Source organism: Pelophylax lessonae (assembly GCF_965119305.1).
Source record: "Pelophylax lessonae genome assembly, chromosome: 4".
NCBI lineage: Eukaryota > Metazoa > Chordata > Amphibia > Anura > Ranidae > Pelophylax > Pelophylax lessonae.
The window spans coordinates 579,090,957-579,104,832 of NC_138771.1; the positions used below are offsets into that span (position 1 = coordinate 579,090,957).

The following is a 13,876-nucleotide window of genomic DNA, read 5'->3' on the forward strand; positions in this document are numbered from 1 at the left end:
CTCTGTACACTATAATCTTTATAATAACCTACACATAGCACACCCTGTACACTATAATCTTTATAATAACCTACACATAGTACACCCTTTACACTATAATCTTTATAATAACCTACACATAGTACACCCTGTACACTATAATCTTTATAATAACCTACACATAGCACACTCTGTACACTATAATCTTTATAATAACCTACACATAGCACACCCTGTACACTATAATCTTTATAATAACCTACACATAGTACACCCTTTACACTATAATCTTTATAATAACCTACACATAGTGCACCCTGTACACTATAATCTTTATAATAACCTACACATAGCACACTCTGTACACTATAATCTTTATAATAACCTACACATAGCACACCCTGTACACTATAATCTTTATAATAACCTACACATAGTGCACCCTGTACACTATAATCTTTATAATAACCTACACATAGCACACTCTGTACACTATAATCTTTATAATAACCTACACATAGCACACCCTGTACACTATAATCTTTATAATAACCTACACATAGTACACTCTGTACACTATAATCTTTATAATAACCTACACATAGCACACCCTGTACACTATAATCTTTATAATAATCTACACATAGTGCACCCTGTACACCAAACCCTGTATAGTAACAACACACACAAAGTTCACTAGTACATTATGACCTGTATAACTGTAACATACACAAAGTAACACCCGTATATCTTAACCTCTATTACTGCAACCTACACATAGTGCACCTGCACCCTGTATAACTATAACTATAACCTATGCATAGTGCACCCTGTACCTACATTGTGTACCTGTATACCTACAACATAAACAAAGTACACCTTGCATGTTCTAACCTGTATACTACAATAACCTATGCATAGTGCACCCTGTACATAATAACCTGTATAATTACAATCTACACATGGTACACCATAACCTGTATAACTAAAATATAAAGAAACTACATTTTGCAAGTTATAACCTGTATAACTATGTGGACCATGTATATCATAACCTGTATAACTACAACCTACACATATTACAACCTGTACATTATGACCTGTATAAATACAGCCTACACATATAACACCCTGTACATTATAACCTGTATAATTACAACCTAAACACAGTACACCCTGTACACCATAACCTGTATAACTACAACCTACACATCCTACACGCTGTACATCATAACCTCTTTACCCACATCCTACACCTATATTTTTACAAAACTACACTATAAACAAAGTACATCCTGTAAACCATACCTTGTATAACTACAACCTACACGTAGTGCACTCTGTACATCATAACCTGTATAAGTGCAGCATACATCATGTACGTCATTACCTGTAACGTAAGAACCTACAGATAGTGCATCCTGTACACCATAACCTGCATATTAGTGACTGTGTTTGGTTGCTGTTGTTTAATTAGCATGTTAAACTTTGTGTACGCATTACAGATTGATCCAAGGGTGACTTCGGAGTTAGTCAGCCATTTGGAATCGGAGCTGGAGAAGTCACGGCTAAGAGAATCAGAGACTTTGGAAGCCCTGAGAGAAATGCAGGAGAAAGTGGTTGAGCTGGAAAAGGTAAAACACTGTCACAACAAGTACATAATAGAGATTGACAGAAATTCCCCACTGCCTCCATTATACAATTTTAGAACCAGATGGTGTGTCAGACCTCTACACAGAGCCGATCTCTACAGCATGCCGGCAGGGGATTGTGGCTGCTTTCTAAATAAAATGATCTGTAAGGCTTAGCACATCTTTTGTTGTGATGCACCTGGAATTTATCCTTTACACAAGTCTAATTGAGATTTAAATGTTTAAAATGGAGTTCACTTTTATAATCTCATCCACATGGCAAACCCATCTGCTGGGCCCAAAATACACCTGGAAGCTTTAGTGCAGATGCTCAGCATGCTCCTCTGTTGTCACAAAGTGCTGTAGTAGAGCACAGTAACTTTTTTTTTATTTGCCTTTGTTCTGGAATAAAAGACAATTGACAAATCGGGAGGATTATATAGAATACGAACATTCTAGATTATTAAAGTAATCTGTGGCCAGGCTATAGAACTCCTACATACACTTACAATGAAGTAAATGAGCTATAAAAATGAGCCCTTACTGACCTGTGTGGCTGCAGACACTGTCGACTAGTTCATAGTAAAATGTTTGGAACAGAAGTTGTGCAAGTCAGAAGCTCTGCTTTTTGTGATCCCTACCTTCTCAGTACACCTACTGTGTGTCTACATTGGAGATTAGAAGGCTTGAAATCAGCTGATTGATTGCTGAGAGGGCTAATCAAGTTGTCTGGGCTGCAAATTCACTGCTGAAAATTGGAAACAGGGTGAGCCAAGCTGCCTGAGTCTTTGCCAGGGTGAGCCGAGCTGCCTGAGTCTTTGCCAGGGTGAGCCGAGCTGCCTGAGTCTTTGCCAGGGTGAGCCGAGCTGCCTGAGTCTTTGCCAGGGTGAGCCGAGCTGCCTGAGAACTTCGAGAGTGAATTTCTTCACAGAGCTTGCAGCTACAGAGGTTGGTGAGGGCTTATTTTAAAGCTCATTTATTGCTTGTTAAGCTCTTCCTTCCAGCTGAACTCCTATATGTGGCAGTGCAGAGGGGGACCTTATTCCATGCTGCCACATATGTGTCTATATTGTGTGCTTGGAGCACCACAGCGGCAGCTCCCGATCACACAATGACCATCAGGAGCCAGAATAACCAGTTGTAAATGCTAACAATTAAGCGTGTGTACGTGTGACCAGATTTATACTCCGCCTCCTGAATGTCAGGAGCTGGTCATTTTAGCTTCTAAGTGCTGATGACTGACAGCCATTGGTTCCAGCGCTAATACTTGAATGGGTGGGAGATTTGAACCTCTGTCAGGTTTTTATTGCTTCCTTTTGTCCTCTCTATTGGCCCTAATGACTATTGCCACTGGGACAGAAAGTGATGGGAAACCTCCCTAACATGACGCAGATCACATAACAACTAAACTAAATACACCTAATGGAGTTTTAACGCTTTACTACTCTGTTCAAGACTAAAAATAAATATATATATATTTTTTTGCTTTAAATATAGATAATTAACTAACAAGCATCTGACTAGTGTGAGAATGTTTAATTTCATTTCTGCCTGACCCTTTAACCTTGATAGAAAAATTTACTTTTCTGCAGCGGAACAGCGCTCTCCCAGATGAGAACAATGTTGCGCTGCTCCAGGAGGAAGTCCAGGTTCTGCGGAGAAGAGAGGCCCATGCTCTACAGGTCATGCGTGAGGGACAGCAACAAGTGACTGAACTGACAGACCGTTGGCAGGCAAGTTCTCCGTTATCGTATATTCCAGTACACCGAACCTTCCACTCTCATCCACTTAAATAGATACAAATGACTCCCTAGTTATAACGGAAAGAGGATATTGCTGTCTACTTTGCTGGCTTGCAGGCACCTCAGTCTTCATTTTACTGCCCATTCTTTAAATGCAGACCATTGTATGGAGTCTGCAGTGCCCCACAGAGCCCTCTCTGCCTTACGTAAGACAGCAGAGAGAGCTCCATTATTGGAGAAGAGCCAGCCATGTGACGTTGACTGGCTTTTTCTTTTGTTTGTAAACTGTCTATTCATTTTAATAGTCTCCACTGGCATACGAGTCCTTGGCAGGCAGAGCAGTAAGCACATGGCTGTGCTTTTATAAATATGTGGTATTTTATTTTTTTGAAGGAGCTGTATGACCATGGTAAGGCTATACCACTGCTTTGTAGACAGTCCTCTGAATGACATTCATTTTAGAATCTAAATGTACCAACAGACCTCACTCCAGACAGTCTTTTGGCTAAATCGGGCCCTTTTATACCCGATGCACCAAATGTAAACATACAAAGCCACATCTCTGTCATGGTTTTCTTTTTTTTTTATTTCAAAAGCTTCATTGGCACTTGAATAGATGTATAGCAAGTCAAGGCACATAGCACCCCATGGGACCTCCCCCACTACAAAACTCAAATTTGTACAGGGGCAACTGTTCAACTGTTACCAGACCAACCCCTTTCCCCCTCCCCGGTGAAAACCAGAATACATAGAGCCCCTCTAAAAGGAACACTAACCGCTTACACTCACCGGGCCACTTTATTAGGTACACCTGTTAAATTGCTTGGTAACACAAATTACTAATTAGCCAATCACACGGCAGCAGCTCGGTGCATTTGGGCATCTAGACGTGGTGAAGAGGACTTGCTGAAGTTCAAACCAAGCATCTGAATAAGGGGGAAAAAGGGGATTTAAGTGTCTATGAACGTGACATGGTTGTTAGTGCCAGATGGGCTGGTTTGAGTATTTCAAAAACTGCTGATCTACTGGGATTTTCACGTACAACCATCTCTAGGGTTTACAGAGAATGGTCCGAAAAAGAGAAAATATCCAGTGAGCGGGAGTTGTGTGGACAAAAATGCCTTGTGGATGTCAGAGGAGAATGGGCAGACTGGTTCCATTTGATAGAAAGGCAACAAATAACCACTCGTTACAGCCAGGGTATGCAGAATACCATCTCTAAGCGCACAACACATCGACCCTCGAAGCAGATGGGCTACAGCACCAGAAGACCACACCAGGTGCCACTCCTGTCAGCCAAGAACAGAAAACTAAGGCTACAATTTCCACAGGCTCACCAAAATTGGACAGTACTGACTGACCACCTCATTAAGAATAACCTTCTTGATCCTCTTCAGTCTGGATTTCGCCCTCAGCACTCCACAGAAACTGCTCTTTTAAAATTCACAAATTACTAACAGCAAAATGCAATGGACACTATTCTGTACTCCTACTTTTACTTCTGGACCTTTCGGCTGCCTTTGATACAGTTGACCACCCTCTCCTACTCAAAAAATCTTTACTCCTTTGGTCTCTCTGACTGTGCTCTTCACTGGCTCTCATCCTACCTATCCCAGCGCAACTTCAGTGTCACAATTCTACGTCCTCCTCTCTTTCTCCATTGGGGTCCCCCAAGGTTCTGTTCTTGGTCCTCTCCTATTTTCAATCTACACCTCCTCCCTGGGTCAGCTGATAGCCTCCCATGGCTTTCAATATAATTTCTACGCTGACGACACCCAAATCGATCTCTCCATCCCTCATCTCATTCCATCAGTCTCCTCACGTATCACTAACTTACTTAGACATATCTGTCTGGATGTCACACTACTTCCTCAAACTTAACTTGTCCAAAACCGAGCTCATAATATTTCCTCCCCCACATGCCTCTTCCCCTGACTTCTCTGTCATGAGCAATGGCACAACCATTCACCCATCCCCGCATGCCAGGGTGCTAGATGTTAACCTGAACTCTCCTTTCTGCCCCACATCCAATCTTTTTCCAAGGCTTGCCGCCTCAGCCCCCCACTACATCTATAAAATACGTCCCTTCCTAACCAATGAAACCAAGCTCCTGGTTCAGTCCCTGGTTATCTCTCGCCTCGACTACTGCAACTCCCTTCTCATTGTCTTACCTTTAAATAGACTATTTTCCCTTCAGTCCATCACGAATGCCTCTGCCAGACTCGTCCACCTTACAAATCGCTCAGCGTCTGCTGCCCCTCTCTGCCAATGCCTCCACTGGCTTCCACTCACCTAACAAATTGAATTTAAAAAAAACTAACAACTTACAAAGCCACCCACGACTTGGTCCCCATCTACATTACTAACTTAGTCTCAAAATACCAACTAAATTACTCCTCTCTGTTCCTCCCAAGACCTTCTGCTCTCTAGCTCCCTCAACACCTCCTCCCATACTCACCTCCAGGACTTCCCCCGAGCCTCTCCCATCCTTTGGCAATCCCGATCCTAATCTATCCGACTATCTCCAACTCTATCCACTTTTCAGAGAAGCCTATCCTGCCCCTACCTAACAACTTTTATTTTCATTAGCTCATCCCCCAAAGTTATTACCTTTTGTATCACTTGACCCTCCCGCTTAGATTGTAAGCTTGAACGAGCAGGGCCCTCTGATTCCTCCTGTATTGAATTGTATTGTAACTGTACTGTCTGCCCTAACTTTGTAAAGCGCTGCGCAAACTGTTGGCGCTATATATATATAAATCCTGTATAATAATAAAAAGTTGCCTGGTCTGATGAGTCTTTCAGCTGCAACATTCATATGGCAGGGTCATAACCAACATGAAAGCATGGATCCATCCTGCCTTGTATCAACAGTTTGGTCTGGTGGTGATGGTGTAATGGTGTGGGGATATTTTCTTGGCACACTTTGGGCTTCTTAGTACCAGCTGAGCATCGTTTAAATACCATGGCTTACCTGAATATTGTTGCTGACCATATCCATCCCTTTATGACTACAGTGTACCCATCTTCTGATGGCTACTTCCAGCAGGATAATGTCACAAAGCTCAAATCATCTCACCACTGGTTTTCTGAACATGACAAGGGGTTTACTCTACTCCAATAGTCTCCACAGTCACCAGATCTCAGTCCAATAGAGCACCTTTGTGATGTGGTGGAACGGGAGATTCGCATCATGGATGTGCATCCGACAAATCTGCAGCAATTGCGTGATGCTATCATGTCAATATGGACCAAAATCTCTGAGGAATGTTTCCAACACGTTGTTGAAGGAATAGGCAGTTCTGAAGGCAAAAGTGGGTCCTACCCGGTACTAGCAGGGTGTACCTAATAAAGTGACCGGTGAGTGTATGTCATAATTGGGGTTACATACAGTGTAACTGAATCTTTATATTGTACCCTATGGTAGATGTGTTCCCTTATATGACTGAAGTTCATGTATACTTTTTTTTTTTATTCGGATTATATAATACGTGATCAAAAAAATATATTGAAACAGAGAAAGACTAGACGGTGGTGTGGCTTTTTTAATTTACTTAGGGTTCATCTACTTTAAGATGCCAGTAGTATGCACCTGGCGGTGTCTTCTCTCCCTGTGTATGGTAATTTATGAAAATCATTTTGGCGACCGATTTGATCTAATAACTATGTTCTTCACCAATCCACAAATGTGTGATTTTACCTGTAAGTTGTCTCTTAAATAAATTCTATGTTTTTCTACAACACTTTTTGTAGCATAATTCTACTTGCTCTACTGTTTTGTAGTTGGCTTTCTGTGTTGGCAATTTATTGAGATCAATTTATTGAGATCCATTCCCAAAACAAAAAGAAAATGTTCTCTGCTGAATAAAGGAAAAAAGTCAATACAAGTTTTAAGCGATTCCATAGCTGCAAGGAACCTGGAAACATTCTTTATTCATTCTTTAATTCTTTTATCTATTTATTCTCTTTCTCTTCTTCATGTAGGCCCTGTCTTCACGGGGAGGTGGCATTTGGAAAGACTCGCCTCGTAAGAGCGCCACTGGGGACCTGCAGGATGAAGTCATGTCTTCTCGGTTACGAGAAGTCCAGGCTCAGAGTGAAACACGTGAACTTCGCCAGAGGGTACTCATTCTGGAAAGTCAGGTGACCTCGCACTTCCCGTCAGTGGTCGTCTGCTGTATTGAACTCTGTGTAGTATATTTCATTCATGCAGGGCTCAGACGGAATTACATGGACAGGTCAAATAGGATTGATTTTGTAATAAGCTGCTGCTAAGTAAAAGCATTGGAGCCAGAATACAATACATGAACTTGTTTATTGGATTAAATGTGCAGGAAATTCATGCAAGTTTAAGAAAGGTATACAACTTGGATAACCATAAATAAGTGATATGCTAAAACAGGTTGCTTACACATAACATACACTATGTGGGCAGAAGTTTGTAGGTTTCTGGACCTCTTCCCATCACTTATTTGAGTTTGTTGGACATTCCGTTCCAAAGCAGTAGGTATTAATATAGAGTTGCATCCGTCCCTGAAACCCATATTGTGGTTACTATAGGCCTTTCAAAAGTTTAGGATGACTTTCCACAGGATTTTTTAGTGTGCCTGTAAAAATTTATGGCTATTCAGCAAAAAAATAAAAAATCTGCAAAAATTTGTAAGATCAGGTACTTGTTATCTGAGAAGGCCTGGGCTCACAATAAAGACTTCAATTCACCCAAAGGTGTTTAGTGGGGTTGAGGTCGGGGCTCTCTGCAGGAAAGTTGAGTTTCTCCACACCAAGCTCATCAAAGCATGTCTTTATAGATCTAACTTTGGGTAAAAAAAGCACAGTAATGCTGGGACAGAAAATGGGTTCCCAGGTCTCCAGCAAAAAGGAAGTCAACTGGATTGGTGCTCTAAAACAATGCATGGATAGAAAGGGCCCAGAAAAGGCTCAATTTAAAGCCGTAGTAAAGTCCTATAAAAAAAAAAAAAAAAAAGTGGGCCCCTGAGTGGTTTAAGCCACAATTTGCCAGTATGCAAGGCCCACTAACACATTATGACAGACGACGTCATACCATGGTGCACGGTCACCGCTGTCTGTGCTTCCATCTTCACCTGGCCTTACTTCCTGGTTTGTGCTCTCCGGCTGTTTGAATGGCTGGGCTGCCATGACGTCACTGTCGCTTCATATCGCTCTCAATGGATGGCTTATTTGAGTGTTCCATTCATTCAGAGCATAGTGCTGCACATGCATTGGTGATGTCATCAGTTGCTACAAATTTGAATATCTCCTAACAGGTACCCGTTTAGGAGATATTCACTGTAACTACAGGTAAGCCTTATTATAGGCTTACCTGTAAGGTACAAGTCATAAAGCTGACTTTACTACTGCCTTAGGCAGATGTCAATCTTTAACCACTTCCCAACCAAGGACGTACCCATACGTCCTTGGGTTTCAGTGGTTCTACCAGGCTGATGTCTGCACCTACAGGCATCATCCCGGTAGCATTATTTTCAGTTGGCGATTCTGTAGAAGGCAAAAGTGATCTAAGTGGTTAATTAGCCACCCCCCTCCTGCCGCCATCTCTCCCCGCTCTCCGGTCCCATCGTGGAGGCCAGGAGTGGTGCGGCTGGCGGCGGTGGCATCCTGGGACAGAGAGATGGGGAACGACAACATTATGTTTAAAGCCTGAAATGTGGCAAAAGGTCGCAAAGTTCAAGGGGGCCGAATACTTCCGCAAGGCACTGTATATTGTGTATATTATTTATATATAGTAACATTGCCCCATGCTGTACCTAAATAACTATGTAAAAATATACCATGCCTGAGATTTTTCTTTCCTAAGATAAGTCATGCTGACATGGAATGGTTGTTACCAGAGGTACTGTGATGGGTACCTTTTGTAGCATCATCTCCCCAACAAGCATCAAGCCTTGGAACTGGTAAAAATTCCAAAATTCCTCGTAAAAATTCCATAAAGATGAAAGATAAACTACCTGTTTATAGTGTTTATTCTGTCTGAACTCGGTAAGGATGAAATCCTTCCCACTGATGTAACTAGTGTGAAGCAGTTCTTGAGTTTGGGTCTGATGAAGCAATTCAATTGGCTGACGGTCTGTGCTCTTTTCAGGAGTTGATGCATGAGAAACAGCTATCCCGGCTGGAGAAGGAGTGTAAGGAGCTCAGAGAGCGGTTGCAAAGTGAGGCAGCACAGAACAAGACCCTGCAGACGCAAATAAATGAAGATAAGAGAAGACATGCAGTGACCGAGTGCAAGGTGAGACACGATATAATGGGAACTCTGTAGAACATAGATGTATGTCTTTGGAGCAATTCTGTTTAATTTATTCATAAATGAAATAGAGGATGGAATAAATAGCTCAATCTCAGTGTTTGTGGACAGCAGAAAAATAAGCAGGGCAATAACATCACATCAGGATATAGAAATGTTACAGAAAGACCTGAACAAAAAAATGGGGTGGGCAATTACATGGTAAATGAGGTGTAATGTGGAGAAATGTAAGGTAATGCACTTTGGGGCTAAAAATATAAGTGCTCACTAGGGAAGAACCTATGGGTGAATCAAGGATGGAGAAAGAGCTGGGGGTCCTTGTAGAAGGTAGACTAAGCAATAGCATACAATGTTAAGCTGCAGCTACCAAAGCCGGCAGAATATTAGCATGCATAAAAAAACGCTATTTACTCCAGAGATAAAATTATAATCCTGCCACTTTATAAAACTCTGGTTAGGCCACATCTAGAGTATTCCGTACGGTTTTGGTCACTAGTCCTCAGAAGGGATGTGCTGGAGAGAGTACAAAGAAGGGCAGGGGCAGACTGGCAACTTTCAGCCCAGGGGGCAAGTACAAAAACCAGAGGCCCATGGTGCAGCGACTCAGCCCCCCTCCCACTCTCCCTCTTCCTGTCCTCCTCCTTACCCCCATTCCAGGCTAAAGCCCTGCTCACCACTCTACTCACCGGCTGCATCCGGGTTCCCAACCTGGACAACAGGGGGCTATTGGAGGGAGCTGGGACAGCTCAGATGGGACTGGCCAGGGGAGAAGAGTATCAAGTGATGCATGGAACCGACCTCTGCTCAGACACAGTGTACACCATCCATGCTAGGGAGAGAGGCCTGCGCTCTGTCCTTGTCTTCATCCCGCACTCAGTAGGTCAGTGGCAGGGACTTTTTACTTCTCTTAACCAGGAATCCTTTAGGCATATCTGGGATAGAAGTGGTGAAGCCTTTTTTACAGGACGTCAGAGCGGCCCAGGGGGCAATTGCCCTCCTGCCCCCTGGCCCAGTCCTCCCCTGAAGAAGGGCAACAAAATTAATAAGGGGATTGGAGGACCTCAATTACGAGAAATGACTACAAGTACTACATTTATTCTCCCTGGAAAAGAGACGCTTAAAGGGGGACATGATAGCGATTTTACAAATACCTTAATGGTGATCCCAGTTTAGGAAAAAACTTTTCAGTCTCAGGGAGTGTAAGAGGACACAGGGCCACACAATAAGATTGGAGGAGAAGTGGTTTAACCTTAAGCTGTGCAGGGATTTTTCACTGTCAAGGCGATAAGGAAGGATGTGGACTCTCTTCCACAATTGGTGGTGTTAGTGGGGAGTATTGATATTTTTAAAAGACTCTTGGACTTGCATCTTAAAAACACAACTTACAGGGATATAGGAAATGATTATCGACATGTACACCTACACAGGTTGAACTGGATGGACTATTGTCTTTATTCAACCTTATCAAGTATGTAATTATATGTATGCAATATTCATTAAAAAGACCACATTGCTGTTTTTAAATCACAAGCCAAAGCCATGCCTGCAAAAAAAATGGACATGTGTCTACCCAACCCACTACTAATATGTCTTCAGGAGCTACACTGACTGAAAAATGTTTTGCATCCCACACTTATGACTGTGTTGGATGACTGGTCCCTTAGTGTGCACCCTGTTTCTATCCTCCAAGCTCTGTGTCACGAATGTGTCCTGTAGTGATGGAGGTCCAAAGGAAGAGTACCAGGCATCTGACACACCCAGAAGTGTAAGATGCAGAAGATTTTTTTGTTGCCGTTGCTGCTCCTTAAAACAGCAGAAACACTGGCAGGAGGAGTGGTAATTTTTTTTTGTGGGCATGTCTTTCGTTTTGGGGTTTGAACATGGTAACGGGGTCTCTTCAGGAGGAAATCCAGGTAAATGGCTAAATACACAAACATGTAAGTGAACTGTTACTATCAAAGGCTTCTACTGCTTCCTATTTCGGTATTGCAGCTGCATACTCATTGGACAATGAATGGGTATCATCACATTGCTGCAGGCAGGTTAAACATGAAGCTGAATAGGAAATGGACTTGTCTGCCTGGCTGTGCAGTATGTGAAGAGGGTGTGCATTTTAGGCTAAATGTACATGGGACGTTTGTAAAACTCCTTTGAACGCTGGAATGTAAACGTTTAAAACGTCTGTTGTGTCGCGTTTGCTTGCCGAGTTTAGCGGGCGTTTGCGCTCATATCCGTTTTTAGAGGTCAAAAAATCATTCCCTTTTAAACACGCAAGCGCTGAACGTGGGTGACTGCGTTTCGTCGCATTCGGTTGCGTTTGAAACACCAGTAAACACACGTTCTGCACATCCTGAACGCAAATAATTGCTTTCCTAACTACACTGAACTCAACTGCCTCTAAATGACTGTAAATGACTCAATGTACATGGACAGATAAGATAACATAGAGGAGGGTTCAGGGGCTGCTGAAAAAAACACCCAACTGCTCCTAAATGTCCGTTTATCAGCAGCAGTGTACATGAGGCCTTAGGATTAAACAGAATTACACAGATATGAACGGTTGACCTGCCCAAAAGTTTGTTTCTCTAGCGCTCATTGACAGACGTAGTCCTCGGTGATACAGCACCTTCGGGTTATGTTGCCTCCACAGGAGCAGAACTAGACAGGAAATTAAAATGCTCTGGCCACACCCTAGGGGCAGTCCCAGAGGGTATATCCTCTCTCTCTGCCTCAGCAAATCAGTTATTTTCTGTCTAGTTAGGAGTTAGGACCTAGATACCTTGCTGGGATCTTCGGTCCTGGCAAGATTTTTTTCTTAAAAGATTTTTTAGACAGCTTTTCTTCTCCAGTGTTCCTGTGAGATCTTCAAGCAAGAAAGCTGAACTGGGCGACGGGCTGGATGTTGAGATCCGGTGGTCACCCCAGTTCAGCCTACGAGCGCGTGCAGGCCATAGCTCCGCGCTGGGTCGGCCGCGACAAAGTCCCATTAAGGGACTGACCCCGCGAGTTAAACGTCTCGCTGAAACGCCAAAGACCATGAGTCACGGCGTCCGTATTGGTCGACAGCCCTCCCGCCCCGGTGGAGAGGGGTACTGTCAGGAGTTGGTGCCCGCCTGGTTCCGGTATGGTGAGTAGTATGTTCCCCCTTTTCCCCTGACGGGTCTTGTGGTGAACGCGGGCCCCTCTCTGTATGGTAAGATAGAGTCCCTCTCTATCCTATAACATGACACAGATCCTCCTACTTTGAGTGTGATTTTATGTGCAAAAAGCCAGGAGGCTTGGTTTGGGAGCTAACAATCTAATTGTATACATGTTTGAAAGATTGTAATCAGTGGCATTCTGGGAATCTTACTGTGATAAGAATAAGCTACCTACCAGTCAGAAGCCACGGACATGTAGACTGCCTTCCTAAATCAGATCTCCAGCTATAAGCAGGCCTCCCGAACGGCCATGCGGTCCGCCAGGGCCGGTACCGCCAACCACGCCAAATCCCCATGCAGAGAGAGTGTTGTGTGCCCTGCAGCACACCGCTATTCAGTACAGGCCGCCGCCATTTTTTTTTGCTGGATCGCACGAGCCGCCATTTTGGCGTAGCCTCGTGTCTCCAGCATGGGGGCGGCCATGTTTGAGGTGATCCAAACACCTCGTGGAGCTAGGGGAGGCGCCGGAAGGCGTGCAGAGGGGCGGAGCCGCCTCCTTTCTTCCTGGGCAGCCAGCCAAAAGACTTCCTGTTTGTCAAGACAGCGCTGTAACCTGTTGCAGTTAAACTCTGAGCATCAAGTGGTGAGCCTGGGGGTCTATCTCTCTCTCTCTCGATCGATAGGGATCCCTAGCAGGTAACACTAAGGGGCTTTTTGTGGCGCTGGGGGTCTGGGAAAAAAAAAAAAAAGTTTTTTATTTTTGAATTATATTATCCAGGAAGTGACTGGAATTATCATGGACCCTGCCACACATATTCCCCCACCTGTTTCCCTCGAGGGGGCCACGGGACCCGCCGGTGCACAGAGTGTAGAGTCATTTACAGCAATTTTGGAGTCTATGGTGGCTCGGGTGGAGGCGGCCTGTCAGGGACGGGGGTCAAGGAAGCGACCCCCGCCTACCCCTATACTATCTGACACCTCTGGCTCAGATTCAGAGATGGTCACTGCAGTTGCAGGTCCCTCTGCAAGGGCTGTTATCTCAGGTAAAGCTCCCTCAGACAGTGAGGAGGACGTTTCTTCTCCCGCTATAATTCAGGAAGAAGC

At 43.7% G+C, this 13,876-nt stretch overlaps 1 protein-coding gene across 1 annotated transcript in view; it reads left to right on the forward strand.

The window, feature by feature from the left end:
- Positions 1 to 13,876, forward strand: part of EVI5L (ecotropic viral integration site 5 like) — a 147,270-nt gene that overhangs the window by 98,106 nt on the left and 35,288 nt on the right. Inside the window, exons 14-17 of the mRNA XM_082253297.1 lie at positions 1,485 to 1,613; positions 3,203 to 3,343; positions 7,337 to 7,495; positions 9,471 to 9,617. Coding sequence (XP_082109423.1) covers positions 1,485 to 1,613; positions 3,203 to 3,343; positions 7,337 to 7,495; positions 9,471 to 9,617 — 576 coding nt within the window. The remainder of the gene's footprint in view (positions 1 to 1,484; positions 1,614 to 3,202; positions 3,344 to 7,336; positions 7,496 to 9,470; positions 9,618 to 13,876) is intronic.